We start from the raw sequence: 22,273 nt of genomic DNA on the forward strand, positions 1-22,273 counted from the left end.
GCACTGTACTTCTCAACCTCTCAGGCCACTTTTAAGATGCGGGGACGTCAGCTCCCAGAATGGAAGAATTCACCCTGCCGTGCCGGCTGAGGGATTCTGGGAGTTGAAGTCCATGCCTCTTAAAAAGTTGCCGAGGTTGGCAAATGAAACACTGACCTGCAGTTCCTGGGCATGTCAACTGGGCTTCCCTGTACGCCTAATTCTGCTTTGATCCCCCTTCCCATCTTCCTACACGCACATCCGGAAGGTATGTTTTTCTTCTCCGGTAAAACAGCTGTAGAAATCCATGATGGCGAAACGGCGTGTTGTTTTTTTTATCCCTTCCAAAATCTCTCTCCCGTCTTCCCAAATTGTCTCCCAACTACTTTGGCTCCCAGAAAAAAAATAAAGAGGTGGGTCCATGCGGCTCCTTATTCTAAGGAAGCAGAACTGCTAAGGGGAAACATCTGAGCATTCCTGACGAGACGAACAGCTGAAGACCAAAGGCTTCAGCTGCCCCACTTCCTGTTCAGCAGGAAACCGGCTTCCACTGTGGCTGCCCCTTTGATAAAGACCCGTAGGCATGTTTTGCAATATATTTGATAAAGAGCTGCCTGTGATATCTTGGTCTTAACTTTCTTACTACAGGCATAGCCTTCTAGAACTGTCACATTTCCTAGTTGTCTTCAACCGCAGCTGTCAGCATCTTCAACCGTGAGATAAGAAGCTGGTCCACATCTGTGCAGGACAGGAAATTGAGGAAGATGGAGAAGGAGAAGATATCAGCCTGGTTTTAACGTTTCGGGAGCTCTCCCCATCAAGGTCTGACACCAAATCAGCTAGTTTTGTTCTTGAAAGAAAACACAAGAGGCAAGCAAGCTCCTGTCCCTACCTCCCCCAAGTTCTTAAACTGGACTTAGATTTAACTTCTACCACACCCCAATAGTCTGCTTCTTTCTTTGAAGAAAAAAAACACAAAAACCAAGCAACGAAGCCATCTCCCAGTGGAGCCAAGCAGTCTGTCCCCCCTAGATACTGTGTGACTTTCTCTCTATAAATAGGGATCCCTGGGGAGGACCAGGCAATTTATGACTGGGGGCAAAGCACATATATGGGGATAATATGCATGTCCCAGGAATTCCTGAGTCAGAAGTCCAACTTTCTGTACTGACCCCAACTCTTGACAATGATCCAAAACTGATGCCAGGTTTCCATAGAGGTAAGCAAACAAGCGTCTGAGGAATGGTGCAGAGTGCATGCAAAAGACTAGCTAGAGCACAGCTTTCTCCATCCTAGTGCCTTCCAGATGTGTTAGCTAGATCAAACGCTCTGCCTGGGACTGTGGGATTTAGGGGGGGGTCCCAAGAAGGGGGAAAGGGACCAACTGGAAAAAACTGGATTTACAAAGCCGAATCAAAGATGCAAGTATTTCCTAGCCCCTTTAATCCATCAAATTGATCAGAAGGTTTGGTACCGGATGTTTTCAGATTAATTGTCAAATAAGCCACGAGGGGAACTGCACAGTGAAAGCTGAAGAGGAGATCAGCTTCAGAAAATTAGGCCACGAAGTTAGGCCCCTTTCTTGGGGCGCAGCGGTTTGAACACCTGCTCAAAAGTCAGCCCAACCAATCTTGGTTGGTGAACTCTCACCATTCCAGATGCAGAGATGGGAAGAGAAGCAAACGGCAAAACGAATGGGCTGCATTAACCTTTTCAAACCCACCCATGTTGAAATAATCAGAAATACCAAAGACCCTTTGATTGTCTTCTCCAGTTCTGCAGAAAAAAACAAAATTGAAATCTTTAAGAGGACAAAGCAACAGTCTCACCAAAGCTGGGGAGACCAAAGCTGTTCTTTCCCCCCCAACAACTGCCTACTGTAAACATTTTATTGTACGATCAAAAACCCACCAAATGGAGAAGCTCCCCTAGATTTCACTCCCTGCTTTTCAGGAGCAACCCATTTCAACAACGTGCCCTGGGCTTGAAAATTGTCTCCTAGGAAAGGCAAACAAATGTCGTTGGATGTTGGGAGACTGTGGAGCGACATCAACATCACACAGGTTTGGGGTTAAATTCCAACCGCGGCAGTTACTTAACAGTTTTTCCGTCGAGACAGAAAACACAAGGATAAAAGGGACGACGGCGGGGCTCTTTCTCAAAGTTCACGGCAGTTGCAGTTCAACTGAGGCTGCCAGTTCACACCACTTGCAGAGCCGTGGCTTCTCCGTCCAACTGATATTTGATCTGGTTAAGTTCCTCCAGCTCTTGCTGGTGCCGATCGGTTTTGTGCCCCACCAAGGAGCGGTAGAAATGCAAAGCAAAGATGATGAACACGATGCCGACGGGAACCATAATCACCGTGGAGGCCATGGCAGCGTTCCAGCCAGAGCTGTCTGCAGGGGCCGTGGCGTTCCCGTCCTGCAGCTGCTCTGGAGCGCAGCACTTCCTGCTCGTCCCCATGTTGCCGACAGGCATAAACTTGACCCAGCAGATCACCACCACTTCGGTAAGGAAGAGGAAGATCCCCAAAGCCGTGGAGAAGCCCCAGGCCAGCTCAATGTAGTGATGCATGCGTTCGTGGGGGGACTCGTTGACCGAGTTGAGGTTGTGGATGTTACTGACGGCTTCGATGTTGGGCAAGATGCAAGTGCTGACCATCAGAGCGAAGAGATGGACGGCCACCAGCACCGTCGTGCAGGCACTGAAGGCCACCAGCAGCTGCCATGGGTAGTCGTAGTCTTCCAGTTGTACCTCCACCATGGCTACCTGGAGAAGGATAGACGGTTGCAACTTAAAGAGAATAACTTTTATTCGGAACGGTTGCTGGAATTGGGTATGTCTAGTTTAATGAAGAGAAGGACAAGGGGGGACATGATAGCAGTATTCTAATATCTCAGGGGCTGTCACAAAGAAGAGGGAGTCAAGCTATTCTCCAAAGCGCCTGAAGGCAGGACAAGAAGCAATGGGTGGAAACTAATCAAGGAGAGAAGCAACCTAGAACTAAGGAGAAACTTCCTGACAGTTAGAACAATTAACCAGTGGAACAACCTGCCTCCAGAGGTGGTGAATGCTCCAACCCTGGAGGTTTTTAAGAAGAGACTGGACAGCCATTTGTCTGAAATGTAGGGTTTCCTGCCTGAGCAGGGGGTTGGACTCGATGACCTCCAAGGTCCCTTCCAACTTTATTATTATTATTAACTGGTGGAGGCCATTCAGTGAATGTCCTGGCTCAGTGCAAATGTGAGCACAGCTTTTAATTTTTTTTAAGATAAGACAACCTTTATTTTCGTTTTTTTTATTGGCACACATTAAAAATGAAATTCTGTTGCCCGCTCTCAAAAAGTGTACACATACGTAACACACATATATAAACATGCTATGTACCTATGCATGTATACACCTAAACCCTTACATATAAATACATATACACAGGGCTTTTTTTCTCATAGAACGCCCAGAACGGAGTTCCGGCACCTTTTTTGGATGGAACCTTGTAGGGTAGGCAAGGTGGGTTGTATGACGTGTGTGAGTTCGGGCACCTTTTTCTTTTTTCTTTTTTTTACAAAAAAAGCACTGCATATACATATTAATTACTGTCCATCTTGAATACATAGCGGAAAGAGGAAGCTTGAGAGTCCACAAGGTCGATACTGTACGGAACAAAACTGTGACTGAACCTGGATGTTCTGCTTCAGATACCACGGAGCCTCCTCCCAGAAGGTAACCAGGAAAACAGGTTGTGAAGAGGGTGTGTAGTGTCCCAGACAATCCTGCGGACCCTGCTCAAGCAACGTTTATATGCCATGTCCTGGATGGAAGGGAGGGAACTGCCAATCATCTTTTCCGCCATCCTCCCCTTAAATTTGGGGGGGGGGGGCTGTAAAAGTCAACTTCCTCTTAAAAGGTTCCTCTCTAGTTTTGCTAATCTTAGTTCAACAGAGCAAAATGTGGTTAACAGCAAAGAGAGACCTTTTTACTAGGGTTCAAACTACCAGTTTACTTTCTGTAAAGTAATCCGATAAGGTTGCACCCCATCACCAATTCTTCCTTCCACTGTGCCTCCAGATTTTTTTTCCTTACCCAAACTACGTTTGAGCTAATTTGAGGCAGTGGTTAAGGCGGTGTTTTTCAATTTGGTAACTTTGAGATGTGCGGACTTCAACTCCCAGAATTCCTCAGCCAGCCATATTGGCTGGGGAATTCTGGGAGTTAAGGTCCACATTGCTTAAAAGATGACAAGTTGGGAAATAACTGGGTTAAGGCATCCGGCTAGAATCCGAGAGAGCAGGAATTCTAGTTGTTCTCAGGGGCTGCCCCAAAGAAGAGGGAGTCAAGCTATTCTCCAAGGCGCCTGAAGGCAGGACGAGAAGCAACGGATGGAAAATAATCAAGGAGAGAAGCAACCTAGAACTAAGGAGAAACTTCCTGACAGTTAGAACAATTAATCAATGGAACAACCTGCCTCCAGAAGCGGTGAATGCTCCAACACTGGAGGTTTTTAAGAAGAGACTGGACAGCCATTTGTCTGAAATGGTGTAGGATTCCTGCCTGAGCAGGGGGTTGGACTAGATGATCTCCAAGGTCCCTTCCAACTTTATTATTATTATTATTATTATTATTATTATTATTATTATTATTATTATTATTATTATTATTATTATTATTATTGTTTTGTTGTTTTGTTGTTGTTGTTGTTATTATTATTATTATTATTATTATTATTATTATTATTATTATTATTATTATTATTATTATTATTATTATTATTATTATTATTAAAGCCAGTGGAATGGCCTGGGGCCAGCCACTCTGTCTCAACCCAAGGAAGAAGGCAAGGGTAAACCCACTTCTGAAAAAGTTGTCAAGAAAACTGCAGGGACTTAGTTCAGGAAGTTGCCATCGATCTGAATACATCATAAAAACCAAACAAGCAGAACAAGCTACCTACTTTTGGCTTGGGGCAATGAGGCTGGATGGCTGGTTTTGCAAAAAGCACCAGCTCTACCCACCCACCATTTTTAGTTCCATGAATGCAGGATGATCGCTGTCATGCTTGGAGACCTTGAATCAAGGAAATAACCAAAATTGGTGCTTTGCTTCGTGGCATGCTACTTCCCTTTCTTTATGCATCTATTTTTTTAAAAAAAGCAAACCTCATAATAATACCAAGTGGCTCAGGAACTTTTGTTGTAAACACAGCACAGTTTGCCTAACTTTTATTTTTTATTTTTTTTAAACCCACCCTGCTTTGAACCACAGGAGCAAAGTTATTCTAGCCTTGTTTGCTCAGAAATAATTCCCTGGGAGATCAAGGAGTCCCGCTCTCTAGTAGGTCTGTTTGGAATGGTAGCTTCCAGTTCCTTTCAGAGAGAGAGAGATACATGGGCTTTGTAAGGTTTTCTTTTTAAACTATTAAAAAGAAAAATGAAAAACACAGCAAGAGTTGCGGGGAAACGGGTTTCAAACCAGCACGGCCAGCTACACTCACATTGGTTTTCAAAGAAGCAATTTATGCTCCCATGTCCAGTTAACATCTAAATCAGCCTTAACAGCTTTTAACCTTAACAATTTTATGTTGGGTGGATATCAGCTGCCAGAAGTCCCCAGCCAGCATGATTGATTGCAGAATTTTGGGAGCTGAAGTCCACACAACTTAAAAAGTTGCCAAGTTTGAGGAACACTGAGCTAATGGTTTCTTGGACATTTCTCTCTCGATAGATAGATAGATAGATAGATAGATAGATAGATAGATAGATAGATAGATAGATAGATAGATAGATAGATAGATAGATAGATAGATAGATAGATAGATAGATAGATTAGATAGATAGATTAGATAGATAGATAGATAGATAGATAGATAGATAGATAGATAGATAGATAGATAGATAGATAGATAGATAGATAGATCAATCTCTATCTATCTATATCGATCAATCTATCTATCTATCTATCTATCTATCTATCTACCTACCTACCTACCTACCTACCTACCTACCTACCCAGGGCTTTTTTTGTCATAGAATGCCCAGAACGGAGTTCCGGCACCTTTTTTGGATGGAACCTTGTAGGGTAGGCAAGGCGTGTATGACGTGTGTGAGTTCGGGCACCTTTTTCTTTTTTCTTTTTTACAAAAAAAGTACTCTCTCTCTCTCTCTCTCTCTCTCTCTCTCTCTCTCTCTCTCTCTCTCTCTCTCTATCTATCTATCTATCTATCTATCTATCTATCCTGGTCTGATAGCCATCTCAAGCTAGCCTGGGGCAATAGGAGCTTAAGTTCAACACATCTGAACAGTCCATTTATTTAGGTGAGCACATAAATCTCTCTTTCTCTCTGCTTCTCTCTCTTTCTCCTTCTCTCTTTCGCTCTCTCTCTCTCTCTCTCTCTCAAAACCACATCTATACATGAAGTCCTCAATGGGGGCAGTTACAATTTGTTTAGTGACTGTTCAAAGTTGCAACAGCACTGAAAAAAAGTAACCTATGGCCATTTTTCACACTTATGACCATTGCAGCACCCCCATGATCATATGATCAAAACTCAGACGACTAGCAACTGACTCGTATTTTATGACACTTGCAGTATCCCGGGATCATGCAATCATCTTTTGTGACCTTCTCATAAGCAAAATCAATGGGGAGGTCAGATTCACTTAACAACTGAGTTTCTAACTTAACAGCTGCAGTGATTCACTTAACAACTCTGGCGAGAAAAGTCGTAACATGAGGCAAAACTCACTTAAACGTCTCGCTGAACAACAGAAATTTTCGGCTCAATTCTGGTCATAAGTTGAGGACTACCTGTATTAGTCCGGCACTTGGCCCTCAGTTGTGCCCTTGCTGCAGGTGGAATGACTGAGGCCCAGCCAAGTTTGATCAAAACCTGCCGTTTTTAGGTTTCCTGGGGCTGCTTAGAGCAGGGCTTTTCAACCAGTGGTACGGGTATCACCTGTGGTACATTGGCACCTGGCAGGTGGTACGCGACCATCCTAGAAAAGTGGTAGCGGGGGAGGGGAATGAACTGAACCGGTGGCAGCACCGCACAAGCCTGAGCGAGAGACGGCTGGAGCTGCAGGGCTGCCAGGGCTCAGCGGAAGCGCCAAGATCAGCACTTCTTCAGGACTGTCAGGGCTCAGTGGAAGCGCCAGGATCAGCGCCAGGCTCCAGCTGGAGCTTGGTGCTGATCCTGGCGCTTCTGCTGAGCCCAGAAGAAGCACCGATCAGCTGGAATGTTGCAGCATCTCCAGGGTCTTGTGATTTACATTCAGATGCTTGGCAACTGATTCATATTTATGACGGTCACAGTATCCCAGGGTCATGTGAAGTGACCAAAACCTGCTGCAACCACCCAGCAGACGGGGGGAATAAAAACCAAACACCCCCCCCACTCCATCCCCACTGCTAATCCTCAACAGAAATGCTTACAACAATGAAAACCTCGGACAGGAGGAAGAGCGCCGCCGGGCGGGCAGGCAGGCAGGTGTCTTGCTCGGCTGTGGCTTGGGGGGCACTTTTTTCAGTGCCATTGTAACTTCGAACAGTCACTAAGCGAACTGTTGTAAGTCGAGGACTATCTGTACTTTATCACTTTTTCCTTTTTTGGGGGGGGGGTCATCAAGTTTTTGACGCCTTGCTAGGCGACTGGTGGTACTCGGATGTTGCCATATCCGAAAAGTGGTACAATGGGTGAAAAGGTTGAAAAGCCCTGGCTTAGAGGATGACTGCAATTCATCATGCCTGTGGGACATGATGCAGAACAACAGTAAATAAATCTCCTCGGTTGTGTTGCAGTTCTACCACCCCTGCAGGATCTCGTTGCAGACGGAGGAAACCGTGTGCAATTTGTCGTGGTGCTGGCCTCTACAGCCAAGTATGAGCCGTAGTGCCTCTTAAAGCTATTAATCCCCAACTTGGCACTTGAATGTGCCAAGGGGGAGGGCAGCGTCCCACATTCTGCTCTGACTAGCTACAGCTCCAGCTTTGGCTTAAGTTCCAGTTCCTTCCCCAGATAATTTGGGGAGGGGGAGAGAGGAGGAGGGAGTTATGGAAGAGGAGGCTGGCTTTAAGCCCCGGCAAAAATGGCTCCCGTCCTCTGATCAACCCCTTCTGGCAGGCAAGTCAACAGGAGTTTATAAAGTTCTTGAAAAGCGGGGGGGGGGCTCTCCAGACTCGCAAAGGGAAGCCTCTCTCCAAACACTTCGGTGGGTCTCTCAACAAGAAGGGGGTTAATATGTCCCAGGAAAGTGTCCAACTGGAAGCCATGAATCAAGTTACTGGGTGGAGGGGGGGGGGAGGAAAGAGAGGCAGGAGATGAACAGTTTATTTTCCAAAAGTGGGCCACAGTTAAATGGAGTGGTGACAGCTGGTTGGCCCGAACGTCTGACAAGGAGGCACGTGCTGCCTGGGGGATAAATAAGAAGACTTTGAAGGAGGAGGTAGAGGACACGGACTTCAAAACGCGGTTCCAGGGCTGGAACATCCAGTCCTAGATTTTTATTGCGCCCTTCCCCCAAATCAGGAGTGTCAAAACTCAATTGCATTGAGGGCCGCATCAGCATTGCGGTTGCCCTTGGCGGGGCCGATGGGTATGGCCGGGGTGGGTGCGGCCTACTAGGTGGGCGTGGATAGAGTGGGTGTGGCCTACTGGGTGGGCGTGGCCAGCTCTACATCGTTGGCGTCAAGGGTGCCTGTGGGGGCCTGGGCAGGAGTGGGACAGATCTGAGGGTCTCTGGCAGAAGGGGGTGGGACCAGGGCAAGGGCCAAGTAGGGTTGCCAGGTGTCCACTATTTGAGTGGACAGTCCACTTTTTTCACATTATGTTCACTATTTTTTTTCACAAAATAGTGGACATTTTTTTATTCAAAAGCTTTATGATGAAATGGTACGTAATCTAAAGCTGTACAGTCTACTTTATTTACTACCTAAACCCCCACGCTTGTCCGCTATTTTTTGGAAGCAGACCTGGCAACCCTAGTGCCAAGGCATGGTCCACTGGAGGAGCCTCACTGTTCCTCTCAGGCCATGCGGGGGGGGGGGGGGCTTATGGAGCTAAGACTGAATGCGTTTCAGCATAGATGGCCACCACAAAATTGTACATTGGCTCCCGGCCGGCCTGGGCCAGGGCCAAGGCAGAGGGGGCCGTTCCCTCACTGTTTCCAGGATGGCTTCGCGGGCCGCATGAAACCACTTCGCGGGCCGCATCCAGCCCCCGGGCCTTGTGTTTGACATGTCTGCCCCAAATCCTAGCATTAAAAAAAGGGCTGTGCCTCTGAACCCCAATTCAGGCGTCCCTTCTCTTCTACTTCCTGCTTTGGAAGAGAAAGAAGGAGCCAAAGAAAGGGATTTTTCCCACTCAGGAAACACACAGACGGTTCAGCTTAAATGTTGGGTTACAACAGTTCCTTTAGTGACCGTTCAAAGTTACCACGGCACTGAAAAAAGTGGCTTGCGACCGTTTTTTAGAGTTACAACCTTTGCAGGTCACGTGATCAAAATTCAGGTGCTTGGCAACTGGTTCACACTTATGACCGGGGGAGGTGACAGGAGCAGGTCTTGAGACCGTTATTTGGGAGGAGTTTGACTCTGTGACTCCCGATGACGTGGACAGTGTCCTGGGGAGACTGAGTGCAGCCACATGTTTGCTGGATCCGTGCCCCTCCTGGCTGGTACTGGCGGCCCGGGAGGGTACACGAGCCTGGCTTCAGGGAATTATCAACGCTTCTTTGGNGTCAACAGGAGTTTATAAAGTTCTTGAAAAGCGGGGGGGGGGGGCTCTCCAGACTCGCAAAGGGAAGCCTCTCTCCAAACACTTCGGTGGGTCTCTCAACAAGAAGGGGGTTAATATGTCCCAGGAAAGTGTCCAACTGGAAGCCATGAATCAAGTTACTGGGCGGAGGGGGGGGGGAGGAAAGAGAGGCAGGAGATGAACAGTTTATTTTCCAAAAGTGGGCCACAGTTAAATGGAGTGGTGACAGCTGGTTGGCCCGAACGTCTGACAAGGAGGCACGTGCTGCCTGGGGGATAAATAAGAGGACTTTGAAGGAGGAGGTAGAGGACACGGACTTCAAAACGCGGTTCCAGGGCTGGAACATCCAGTCCTAGATTTTTATTGCGCCCTTCCCCCAAATCAGGAGTGTCAAAACTCAATTGCATTGAGGGCCGCATCAGCATTGCGGTTGCCCTTGGCGGGGGCGATGGGTATAGCCAGGGTGGGTGCGGCCTACTAGGTGGGCATGGATAGAGTGGGTGTGGTCTACTGGGTGGGTGTGGCCAGCTCTACATCGTTCGCGTCAAGGGTGCCTGTGGGGGCCTGGGCAGATGTGGGGCAGATCTGAGGGTCCCTGGCAGAAGGGGGTAGGACCAGGGCAAGTGCCAAGGCATGGTCCATTGGAGGAGCCTCACTGTTCCTCTCAGGCCATGTGGGGGGGCGCTGGATGGTGGTGCGGGGTGCCCGGAGCCCTGGGCAGCAGAGGTCAAATGCCCAGTCTGGCCCTTGAGCACCCGCGGCACCAAACCCAGCCCCACTTCCTCAAGGCTGCTGCTCAAGGTTCTCCTGGTTCCTCGCTGTTTCCAGACAGCCTTGTGGAGCTAAGACTGAATGCGTTTCAGCATAGATGGCCACCACAAAATTGTACATTGGCTCCCGGCCGGCCTGGGCCAGGGCCAAGGCAGAGGGGGCCGGTTCCCTCACTGTTTCCAGGATGGCTTCACGGGCCGCATGAAACCACTTCGCGGGCCGCATCCGGCCCCCGGGCCTTGTGTTTGACACGTCTGCCCCAAATCCTAGCATTAAAAAAGGGCTGTGCCTCTGAACTCCAATTCGGGCGTCCCTTCTCTTCTACTTCCTGCTTTGGAAGAGAAAGAAGAAGCCAAAGAAAGGGATTTTTCCCACTCAGGAAACGCACAGACGGTTCAGCTTAAATGTTGGGTTACAACAGTTCCTTTAGTGACCGTTCAAAGTTACCACAGCACTGAAAAAAGTGGCTTGCGACCGTTTTTCAGAGTTACAACCTTTGCAGCATCCCCCTGGTCACGTGATCAAAATTCAGGTGCTTGGCAACTGGTTCACACTTACGACCGTTGCTGTATCCCAAGGTCATATGATAATCACCTTTTGCAACCTTCTGACAAGCAAAGTCAAGGGGGGAGCCAGATTCACTTCACAACCAGGCTACTAACTTATCAACTGCAGTCATTTGCTTAACAACTGAGGCAAGAAAGGTTGTAAAATGGGGCAAAATTCACTTTGCCACGGTCTCGCATTTCCCTGTGTGAGCCTGGAAACTTTGAAATACTGGGTATTTGAACTTATGCAAAGGCTCTCCTCTCTCTGGAGGGGAAGACAGAACAAAATTATCTCTAAAACCAGAACATCTACGTTCTACAATCATTTACCGGTGAAGGAAAAAAGTACTTGAAGAGTTTCTTTCTCTAACACTAGACCAGGGGTCTTCAAACTTCGCCCTTTTTATGACTTGTGGACTTCAACTCCCAGAATTCATGCTGGCTGGGGAATTCTGGAAGTTGAAGTCCGCACATCTTGAAAAATGCCACACTAGACTTTCTTCTAGGAATTTGAAAGCCTGGCCTTTGGGCTGCCTGTCATTTTTCAGGTAAAAAGCCAGGTGACAATCTCCTGGATAGGTTGTCGTTTAGCTTCATCCAGTTTATTAAGAGGTTCCATTCTGAGAGCAATTGGGTGAAAAATGCAATTCAGATCCCAGAGGGACCTTGACAAACATTCCAATTTTGGCTCCTACAAACGCTGACAGGCCTCCTGCCAGTGGCCGCCTCTATTCCCAGAGACGGAAAGTTGCTTCATATTTCCCTCATTTCTATTTTTTGCAGTTGCTTTTAAAGATACAGTCCAATGAAGGAGAATATTTGTAGCTGAGGGGGTACCTAGCACTGACATTTCATCACCCTAACTCAGGGGTCTTCAGACTTGGCCCTCTTATGACTTGTGGACTTCAACTCCCAGAATTCCTCAGCCAGGCACGCTGGCTGAGGAATTCTGGGAGTTGAAGTCCTCAAGTCATAAAAGGGCCAAATTTGAAGACCCCTGGTCTTTGTCCCAAAAATTCTATTTTCAGGAGGAAACTGGACTTTCTTGTTTTTCTTTGAAGACGTTTTGCTTCTCATCCAAGAAGCTTCTTCAGCTCTGACTGGATGATGGGGAATGGAAAGATTTATATTCCTTGCAGACAGCTGGTCATTTGCATTCTTTTAGAGCAGGGGTCTTCAAACTTGGCCTTTTTATGACTTGTGGACTTCAACTCCCAGAATTCCTCAGCCAGGCACGCTGGCTGAGGAATTCTGGGAGTTGAAGTCCACAAGTCATAAAAGGGCCAAGTTTGAAGACCCCTGAGTTAGAGTAATGAAATGTCTGCAAGAAAACAAGCAAGCTCAGAGAGCACCAAGGAGCCCTCAAAGATACAATCCTATTTTCTGAAACCCACCGCACAGCAAATTTTCTAAGCCAATCCCAGGTGAAGCTGCCTTGTTAAAAAAGTACAGGTGGTCCTCAACTTATCACCCCAACTGAACCCAAAATTTCTGTTGCTAAACAAGACATTGTCCCATTTTACAAACCTTCTTGCCTCAGCTGTTAAGTGGATCGCTGCAGTTTTTGAGTTAGTAACAGGGTTGTTAAGTGAATCAGGTTTCCCCATTGATTTTGCTTGTCTGAAGATTGCAAAAGTTGATCACATGACCCCGGGACGCTGCGACCGTCATAAATATGAACTAACTGCCAAGCCTCTGAATTTTGGTCATGTGACCATGGGGATGCTGCAAAGATCGTAAGTGTGAAAAAAAGTCGTAGGTCACTTTTTTCAATGCCGTTGTAACTTTGAATGGTCACTGAACTAGTGTTGTAAGTCAAGGACTATACATAGATCACCGTGTACGATCCCATCTCACTCCTAAGCATCTTAGCACACTTCCGGGTGTGTGATACCTGCTGAGAAATACAGTTTCTGAAGAAAGGACTCGGGGTGAGATGATAGCAGTGTTTCATTATCTAAGGGGCTGCCACCAAGAAGAGATAGTCAGTCAAGCTATTCTCCAAAGCATCTGAAGGCAGGATAAGAAGCCATGGATGGAAACTAATCAAGGAGAGAAGCAACCTAGAACTAAGGAGAAATTTTCTGACAGAAGAATAGAATAGAGTAGAATGGAGTAGAGTAGAGTAGAGTAGAGTAGAGTGGAGTGGAGTGGAGTGGAGTGGAGTGGAGTGGAGTGGAGAGTAGAGTAGAGTAGAGTAGAGTAAAATAGAGTAGAGTAGAGTAGAGTAGAGTAGAGTAGAGTAGAGTAGAGTAGAGTAGAGTAGAGTAGAGTAGAGTAGAGTAGAGTAGAGTAGAGCTGGAAGGGACCTTGGAGGTCTTCTAGTCCAGCCCCCTGCTCAAGCAGGAGAACCTAAACCATCTCAGATAAGTAACTCTCCAGTCTCTTCTTTAAAGCCTCCAGTGATGGAGTTCCCACGATTTCTGGAGGCAAGCTGTTCCACTGGTTAATTGTCCTCACTGTTAGGAAGTTTCTCCTTAATTCTAGGTTGCTTCTCTCTTTGATAAATTTCCAACCCTTTTTTCTTGTCTTGTCCTCTGGTGCTTTGGAGAATAATTTGACCCCTTCTTTTTTGTGGCAGCCCCTCAAATACTGGAATACTGCTATCATGTCACCCCTATTTCTTCTTTTCTTTAGGCTAGCCAAACCCAAGTCCTGCAGCGTTCTTCATATGTTTTAGTCTCCAGGCCTTTGATCATTTTAGTTGCTCTTATCTGAACAATTAATCAGTGGAACCGCTTGCTTCCAGAAGTTGTGGATGCTCCAACACTGGAAGTTTTTAAGAAGAGACTGGACAACCATTTGTCTGAAATGGTATAGGGTTTCCTGCCTGAGCAGTGGATTGGACTAGAAGATCTCCAAGGTCCCTTCCAACTCTGTTATTTTGACTGTACCAGAAGATATTATTTCTTCAAATTAAGTCCTGCAGGCTAACCTAATTTCAAAGTCTGCAGGGGCTGGTTCCTCTTAGTAGGTTGGGTGAGAAATTTCTCTCCACATGCTCAGAGGTGCTCTGCTTCTGTAGGATTTCTGCTCTTCTTCTGTCCTAGACTCTGAGGCAGGATTCTGATCAACAACATAGTAGACTAACAACAACTCATTTTATTGTTGCTGGTTTCTCTAAACCAGTGTTTCTCATCCGTAGCAACTTTAAGAGATCTGGACTTCAATTCCCAGAATTCCTCAGCCAGGATGAATACTGCCTGGGGAATTCTGGGAGTTGAAATCCACATATCTTAAAGTTGCCAAGACTGGGAAACACTGCTTAAAAATACACAAATTGAAGCTCAGGCAGGGAAACTGCTACAGTTTGCTTGAACCAAAGTGGAAAATAGAATTTACAGTATTTTTCCCTTCCTTAAAATGCCACTTCCCCACAATTAAATGATGTTCTTTGGGGGGAAAAAAACATACACATACTTCCAAAACAGAAACTGTTGATTCTGGAACAGGCCTTGCAACCGGTTCAACACTCAGCTCCCTGTTGCTTTGGGTTTCAAACAACTAAGATCACGCAGCTTTGACCTTAGGATCTGGCAAGGTACAGGGCAAGGCTTCCAAAGAGCTGTTTGATCCCAACAATTTCCCTGCAAGAAATGATGGGTGGCATCCAATGACCCACCCACATTCTGTAATCCCAAACATCAACCAAGTGGGATACTTTATGCTAGGCTGAGAATGTCAACCTCCAGGTCACTCAGCTCCCCTCGGATTGGGACTCGTTTCAAAGTTCACAGTTGGTTATTAAGATGGGCGGCTATATAAATATTTTAAATAAATACATACATAAATAAATAAAGTTAATCAGCAATCCAACTAGCCAGAACTCTCAGGCTTTAGCTTTATTCGATGGGAACGGCCTCTGGATGTGCAGACTTCAATTCCCAGAAGTCCCCCATTAGCAGGGCTATTCCTAAGAATTCTGGGGGGTGAAGAGCAACAAAGATGATTAGGGGATGGAGGCTAAAACATATAAGGAACGGCTGCTGGAATTGGGTATGTCTAGTTTAACGAAGAGAAGGATGAGGGGGGACATGATAGCAGTGTTCCAATATCTCAGGGGCTGCCACAAAGAAGAGGGAGTCAAGCTATTCTCCAAAGCCCCTGAAGGCAGGACAAGAAGCAACAGATGGAAACTAATCAAGGAGAGAAGCAACCTAGAACTAAGAAGAAACTTCCTGACAGTGAGAACAATTAACCAGTGGAACAACCTGCCTCCAGAAGCGGTGAATACTCCAACACTGGAAGTTATTAAGAAGAGACTGGATAGCCATTTGTCCGAAATGGTATAGGGGTTCCTGCCTGAGCAGGGGGTTGGACTAGATGACCTTCAAGGTTCCTTCCAACTTTACTATTATTATTATTATTATTATTATTATTATTATTATTATTATTATTATTATTATTATTATTATTATTATTAAGTCCCCATATCTGGAGGGCACTAAAACTGGGGAAAGACTGCTCTACCTGCTATCCCTTACTATCTCTGATGAAAATACAGCAATGTGTATTAAAAAAGTAATCTGATGAAGCTACTCAGGATCACTGTACAGGTGAAAGAAAATATGTTAGGTACAAGGCTCTTCAGAAGCAGAACATTATTTAACATATACATGCATACATATACATATGCATACATACACAAACACATATATATACAGATACAGGCCATGAGTTACAACCATTCGTTTAATGACCGTTTGAAGTCACAGCAACACTAAAAAAAATGGCTTATGATTGGTTCTCGCAGTATGCAGCCTTCCCATTTATTCGGCACATATTTACAAGGGGTTGCAGAGTCCCAGGGTCATGTGATCACCACTGGCCATCTTCCCAGTTGGCTTTCAAGCAACAAAGTCAGATTTCGTATAACAACCCTGTGCTTTACCTAACAACTGCAGTGATTTGCTTAACAGCCATGGCAAAAGGTCGTAAAATTGGGTGCAACCCACTTAAATTCTGGCCCCGACTGTGCTCATAAGTCAAGGACTGCAGGTAGTCAAGGATAATGAACCTTCACTCTCATGCCTGTAGTCCCCCCGCTGATTTTGTGCCTCAAAGAGGACGGGTGAGTTGTTTAAGAACAACGCCAGCCGAAATCCATCGGAAGAGCGTCAGATCCAGGGGGAGCTGTCCTAGGAAACAGTATTCCCAATCCAGAGCACAGAGAGAAAAGGCTGAGCCCCCCAACTGATGGGAGAAAGCGAGGTGACTGCATATAACGTGCAGGGGTTAATGCGCAATCTCGTCTTGCTAGCAGATGGGGAGATTAGAGATTTGTCAGTGATGATTCTCCGTCACCCCGGTTGAGTTGTCTGGAAGTTGAGTCATGGCTTCTGTGCTTGGCTTCTTTTCCTGTGGGTTCAGAATGTTTTGCTGCTTATCCAAGAAGCTTCTTCAGCCTGAGCAAGTTGGTTAGGCAGACCCCATAGATCAGAGCTTTTCAACCAGTGGTATGGGGACCACCTGTGGTACATTGGCACCTGGCAGGTGGTACGCGACCATCCTAGAAAAGTGGTAGCGGGGGAGGGGAATGAGCTGAACCGGTGGCAGCACCGCACAAGCCTGAGCGAGAGATGGCTGGAGCTGCAGGACTGTCAGGGCTCAGTGGAAGCACCAGGATCAGCGCTTCTGTCAGGTCTCAGAGGAAGCGCCAGGATCAGCGCCAGGCTCCAGCTGGAGCTCGGCGCTGATCCTGGCGCTTCTGCTGAGTCCAGAAGAAGCGCCGATTAGCTGGAATGTTGCAGCCTCTCCAGGGTCTTGTGATTTACATTCAGATGCTTGGCAACTGATTCATATTTATGACGGTCACAGTGTCCCAGGGTCATGTGAAGTGACCAAAACCTGCTGCAACCACCCAGCGGACGGGGGGAATAAAAACCAAACACCCCCACTCCACCCCCGCTGCCAATCCTCAACAGAAATGCTCACAACAATGAAAACCTCGGACAGGAGGAAGAGCGCCGCCGGGCGGGCAGGCAGGTGTCTTGCTCGGCTGTGGCTTGGGGGGCACTTTTTTCAGTGCCATTGTAACTTTGAACAGTCACTAAGCGAAATGTTATAAGTCGAGGACTACCTGTACTTTATCACTTTTTTCCTTTTTTGGGGGGGGTCATCAAATTTTTGACACCTTGCTAGGTGACTGGTGGTACTCGGATGTTGCCATATCCTAAAAGTGGTACAATGGGTGAAAAGGTTGAAAAGCCCTGCCATAGATGTCCTCCAGGGTAAGAAATGAAACCTCCCTGGAGGACATGTAGGGGGGCCACCTAACCAGCTTGCTCAGACTGAAGAAGCTACTTGGATAAGCAGCAAAACGTTTTGAACCCCCAGTCCCGCAGTCCCGCTGCCATGACTCAGCTTCCAGATAAAGTGAGAGGTTTTTAGCAACCAAACGTTGCTCCTACGGCCAAGGATGCGTGGTGCTCTTCCAAGAAAACCAACCTAAGCCTAATCCAAATTTGATCGGTGAGATGATGGTGGTGGTGGGTGCAGCCCAAGATTATAGGAGGAGAAGCAAATTTTACAAGGTCAGCAAATTCAGGAAGCAAATAATTGATTGGGTGGTCCATGCAACACCCAGCAGTGAAAGTCCAGACACCATCCTCAGATACCAGCAAAGGGAAGAAGGCACATCAAAGATTTTATCAGCAAGACTGTTTCTGTTTCCATGGCCTCCTAGGAAGAGCATCTCAGCAAGCAGGAAGACCAACCTCATCCCTCCCACCAGCCGAAGGCGCGGCTGTAAGAGACTTTTTTTCACCCTTCCTGTAGATCTGAAGAAAGGAGGAGCCCCCCCACCAATATAACAGCCAGAGAAATAAAACATGCTGTGTTGGCTGGGATGTGAATAACTTTTCAAAGCCACCTTTGATCTAGGAATTATTTGGGGAATGGGGGGAAGGAAGGTAACAGCACTTCCCTTCCATGGAACCATGTCCATTTTTCAGAGATTCCCCGGACAAAATCCCTGCGGTTTTCTTGGCAAGGTTTTTCAGAAGTGCTTTGCTATTGCCTCTTTCCTAGGGTTGAGAGAAAGTAATAATAATAGTAATAATAATAATGATGATGATGATGATGATGATGATGATGATGATGATGTTGGAAGGGACCTTGGAGGTCATTTAGTCCAACCCCCTGCTCAGGCAGGAAACCCTACACCATTTTGGACAAATGGCTGTCCAGTCTCTTCTTAAAAACCTCCAGTGTTGGAGCATTCACCGCTTCTGGAGGCAGGTTGTTCCACTGGTTAATTGTTCTCACTGTCAGGAAGTTTCTCCTTAGTTCTAGGTTGCTTCTCTCCTTGATTAGTTTCCACCCGTTGCTTCTTTTCCTGCCTTCAGGGGCTTTGGAGAATAGCTTGACTCCCTCTTCTTTGGGGCAGCCCCTGGGATATTGGAACACTGCTATCATCCCCCCTCGTCCTTCTCTTCGTTAAACTAGACATACCCAATTCCAGCAACCGTTCCTTATATGCTTTAGCCTCCACTCCCCTAATCATCTTTGTTGCTCTTCTCTGTATTCTTTCTGGAGTCTCAGCATCTTTTTTACATCGTGGTGACCAAAACTGGATGCAGTATTCCGAGTGTGGCCTTACCAAGGCATTGTAAAGTGGTATTAATACTTCAGGTGATCTTGATTCTATCCCTCTGTTAATGCAGTCTAGCACTGTGTTGGCCTTTTTGGCAGCTGCAGCACACGGCTGGCTCATATTTAAGTGATTGTCCACTAGGACTCCAAGGTCCCTCTCACAGTTACTACTATTGAGCAAGGTACCCCCTATATTATACTTGTACATTTGGTACAAATTTGGCCCAAGGTCCCCTACCTGGCTTAAGGTGGGACTAGAACTCATGTCCTGGTTTTTAGCCTGATGCTTTAATCACTAGACAAAACAGCACATTACCTTTGACCATATATGGAGCGTTAACTGCCTCTGAGCACACAAGGAACACTATTCCCTTCTGATCAACATAAATTCTCTTTCTTGGGGTTGCATCATTCCAAAGCCTCTTTGCATTTAAAAATAAAACACTGCCATACTCATGTTTTTGCCAGCAGTGAGGTATTTTCTGTTCGATAAATTAAATCTGTCCAGCTGCCCATCCAGTTCCCTGGTAGAGGTTAGAACCATATTTAAGACATCAGGAGAAACTGCCCAACTGTGGGGAAAATAAAACTATTTTACCTCAAAGAGTTTATGTAATTAATTAACTGTGGCTCAAATTATGTCTTTTTAACTATCACTGCCAAATTAGAGGCATTCTCAGTCCTGGGAAGACTGCATAGGATTCCAAGACCTGGAAGGAAAACTAGAAAATTGGATAAATGTGGATAAAAAATCAGTTTTATTGTGATTTTGAAATTTTTCATATTGAAATTTTTCACATCTGTGCAAATTCCTTTTCCCCAGTTTTGTCACTGTAATCACCTATTTTGTGGCATCAGGAAAGCTGTTCTCTAACTCCCCACAATTGTGATTTATTTGAATATTTTTAAAGAAAACGACTTTAGATCAGGGGTGTTTTTTTTCCCTCCTGCCTGTTAAAGAAGCTTCTGAATTTCTAGTCAATGTTTTTTCAAACTTGGCAACTTTTAAGAAGTGTGGTCTTCAGCTCCCAGAATTCCCCCGCTAGCACTCCACACATATTAAAGTTGCCAAAATTCTGGTTTAGATAAATAGAAGAGGCATTTGCTGCTATTAAAAAAAAATCAAGTGTACAGGTAGTTCTCAATTTACGACCACAGTTGAGCCCAAAATTTCTGTTGCTAAATGAAACACGTGTTAAGTGAGTTTTGCCTAACTTTATGACTTTTCTTGCCACAGTTGTTAAGTGAATCATTGCAATTGTTAAGTTAGTAACGTGGTTGTTAAGTGAACCTGGCTTCCCCATTGGCTTTGCTCGTGAGGTCGCAAAAAGCTGATCACATGACCCCAAGACACTGCAGCCGTCATAAATATGAACCAGTTGCCAAACATTTGAATTTTGATCATGTGACCCTGGGGATGCTGCAACAGTCGTTAAGTGTGAACAATGGTCGTAAGTCACTTTCTTCAGCGCCGTTGTAACATTCAACGGTCACTAAATGAATTGTTGTAAGTTGAAGAATAGTTGTACTAAAAAAAAAAAATCAAAGATTCTCTGAGGGGAAAAATAACAGAGGAGGCTGTTGTGTTCTAGCTAGGCCTGTCGTTTCAGAGCGGAAACCGGTAGGATAAATGGCAACCCATTCAACTTCTAGCACTCTAAAGCAGGGGTCTTCAAAGTTGGCCCTTTTATGACTTGTGGACTTCAACTCCCAGAATTCCTCAGCCAGGCACGCTGGCTGAGGAATTCTGGGAGTTGAAGTCCACAAGTCATAAAAGGGCCAACTTTGAAGGCCCCTGCTCTAAAGCAACTTTTCCACCATTTTGGTTCATAATGAATGTGGCAGGCGAACGAGGAACCCAAAACCCTGATTCATTTCCTTCATCTGCCATGCAGCTCCATGACTGATCGTAATCAGACAAGTTGTGTCATTAAACAAAGTGCAAAGCTGACTGCCCCGGGCGACAGGTATTAGCAATGGCAGCCTTCCAGCTGTTCTCCTTAAATCTTCAGCCCTTCCTTTCTCCTGGAGCCAAGAGCTTTGCTTAATGTCTGTGGAGATTCTCAGTCATCCAGGTCACGGTTGTCCCAAAAGTGCTTTTTCCGGAGGCAACTGGATTTTCTTGTTTTTCTTTGAACACGGTTTGCCTCAAATCCAAGAAGCTTCTTCGAACGGTGAGGGAGTATGAACGGATTTTCAGAAAACATTGCAGACGAGAGGAACCATTTGCGCTTCAGTTTGAGAGGCAGACAACACAGACTCATCCCCAACAGTTTGTGCCTGTCTTCAACAATGAAGAGACACAGGGCAGGAAACATCCTGCAGCCAAGAAGGCTCCACACCCATTTGCACTGCTCAGGTGACCCTGAGGACACAGGTAAACTTCCAAATGGCTTCAACGACTCTCTAAAACAGGGCTTTTCAACCAGTGGTACGGGTACCCCCTGTGGTACATTGGCACCTGGCAGGTGGTACGCGACCATCCTAGGAAAGTGGTAGCGGGGGAGGGGAATGAGCTGAACCGGTGGCAGCACCGCACAAGCCTGAGCGAGAGATGGCTGGAGCTGCAGGGCTCAGTGGAAGCGCCAGGATCAGCGCCAGGCTCCAGCTGGAGCTCGGCGCTGATCCTGGCGCTTCTGCTGAGCCCAGAAGAAGCGCCGATTAGCTGGAATGTTGCAGCATCTCCAGGGTCTTGTGATTTACATTCAGATGCTTGGCAACTGATTCATATTTATGACGGTCACAGTGTCCCAGGGTCATGTGAAGTGACCAAAACCTGCTGCCACCACCCAGCGGACGGGGGGAATAAAAACCAAACACCCCCCACCCCACCCCCGCTGCCAATCCTCAACAGAAATGCTCACAACAATGAAAACCTCGGACAGGAGGAAGAGCGCCGCCGGGTGGGCAGGCAGGTGTCTTGCTTGGCTGTGGCTTGGGGGGCACTTTTTCAGTGCCATTGTATCTTCGAACAGTCCCTAAGCAAACTGTTGTAAGTCGAGGACTACTTGTACTTTAACACTTTTTCCCTTTTGGGGGGGGGTCATCAAGTTTTTGACACCTTGCTAGGCGACTGGTGGTACTTGGCTATTGCCATATCCTAAAAGTGGTACAATGGGTGAAAAGGTTGAAAAGCCCTGCTCTAAAACAGGGGTCTTCAAATTGGCCCTTTTATGACTTGTGGACTTCAACTCCCAGAATTCCTCAGCCAGGCACGTTGGCTGAGGAATTCTGGGAGTTGAAGACCACAAGTCATAAAAGGGCCAAGTTTGACGACCCGTGCTCTAAAAGAATGCAAATGACCAGCTGTCTGCAAGGAGTATAAATCTTTCCATTCCCCATCATCTAGTCAGAACTGAAGAAGCTTCTTGGATGAGAAGCAAAACGTCTTCAAAAAAAACCCAGAAAGTCCAGTTTCCTCTTTAAAAAAAGCATCTTTGGGACAAAACTCTGCTTCACATCAAGCTGTCTTTAGCCTGTTAAATTAGCTTTCTGGGTTGGGTGTGGCCCCAAATGAGGAAATGTAATGCTCTCAGCATATCTGGCCTGGAGAAAGGAAACCTCGTTTTTTTGCTTCAGGCCACCTCTGTCTTGGTCACATTATAAAAAAAAATGTTGAGACTCTAGAAAAAGT

At 46.3% G+C, this 22,273-nt stretch overlaps 1 protein-coding gene across 1 annotated transcript; it reads right to left on the bottom strand.

The window, feature by feature from the left end:
- Positions 1 to 2,178: 2,178 nt before the first annotated feature.
- On the bottom strand, positions 2,179 to 2,742 carry LOC107290235 (protein orai-2-like). Its single transcript, XM_015819100.2, has one exon. It carries the CDS (start codon positions 2,740 to 2,742, stop codon positions 2,179 to 2,181), a length of 564 nt encoding a protein of 187 aa, XP_015674586.1.
- Positions 2,743 to 22,273: the final 19,531 nt, after the last annotated feature.

Source organism: Protobothrops mucrosquamatus, unplaced genomic scaffold (genome assembly GCF_001527695.2).
Source record: "Protobothrops mucrosquamatus isolate PMUCROS unplaced genomic scaffold, P.Mucros_1.0 scaffold859, whole genome shotgun sequence".
Classification (NCBI taxonomy): domain Eukaryota; kingdom Metazoa; phylum Chordata; class Lepidosauria; order Squamata; family Viperidae; genus Protobothrops; species Protobothrops mucrosquamatus.

Bases quoted from the DNA above. Each gene is read 5' to 3' on its own strand.
- LOC107290235 (XM_015819100.2), bottom strand. From the start codon at position 2,742: ATGGTGGAGGTACAACTGGAAGACTACGACTACCCATGGCAGCTGCTG.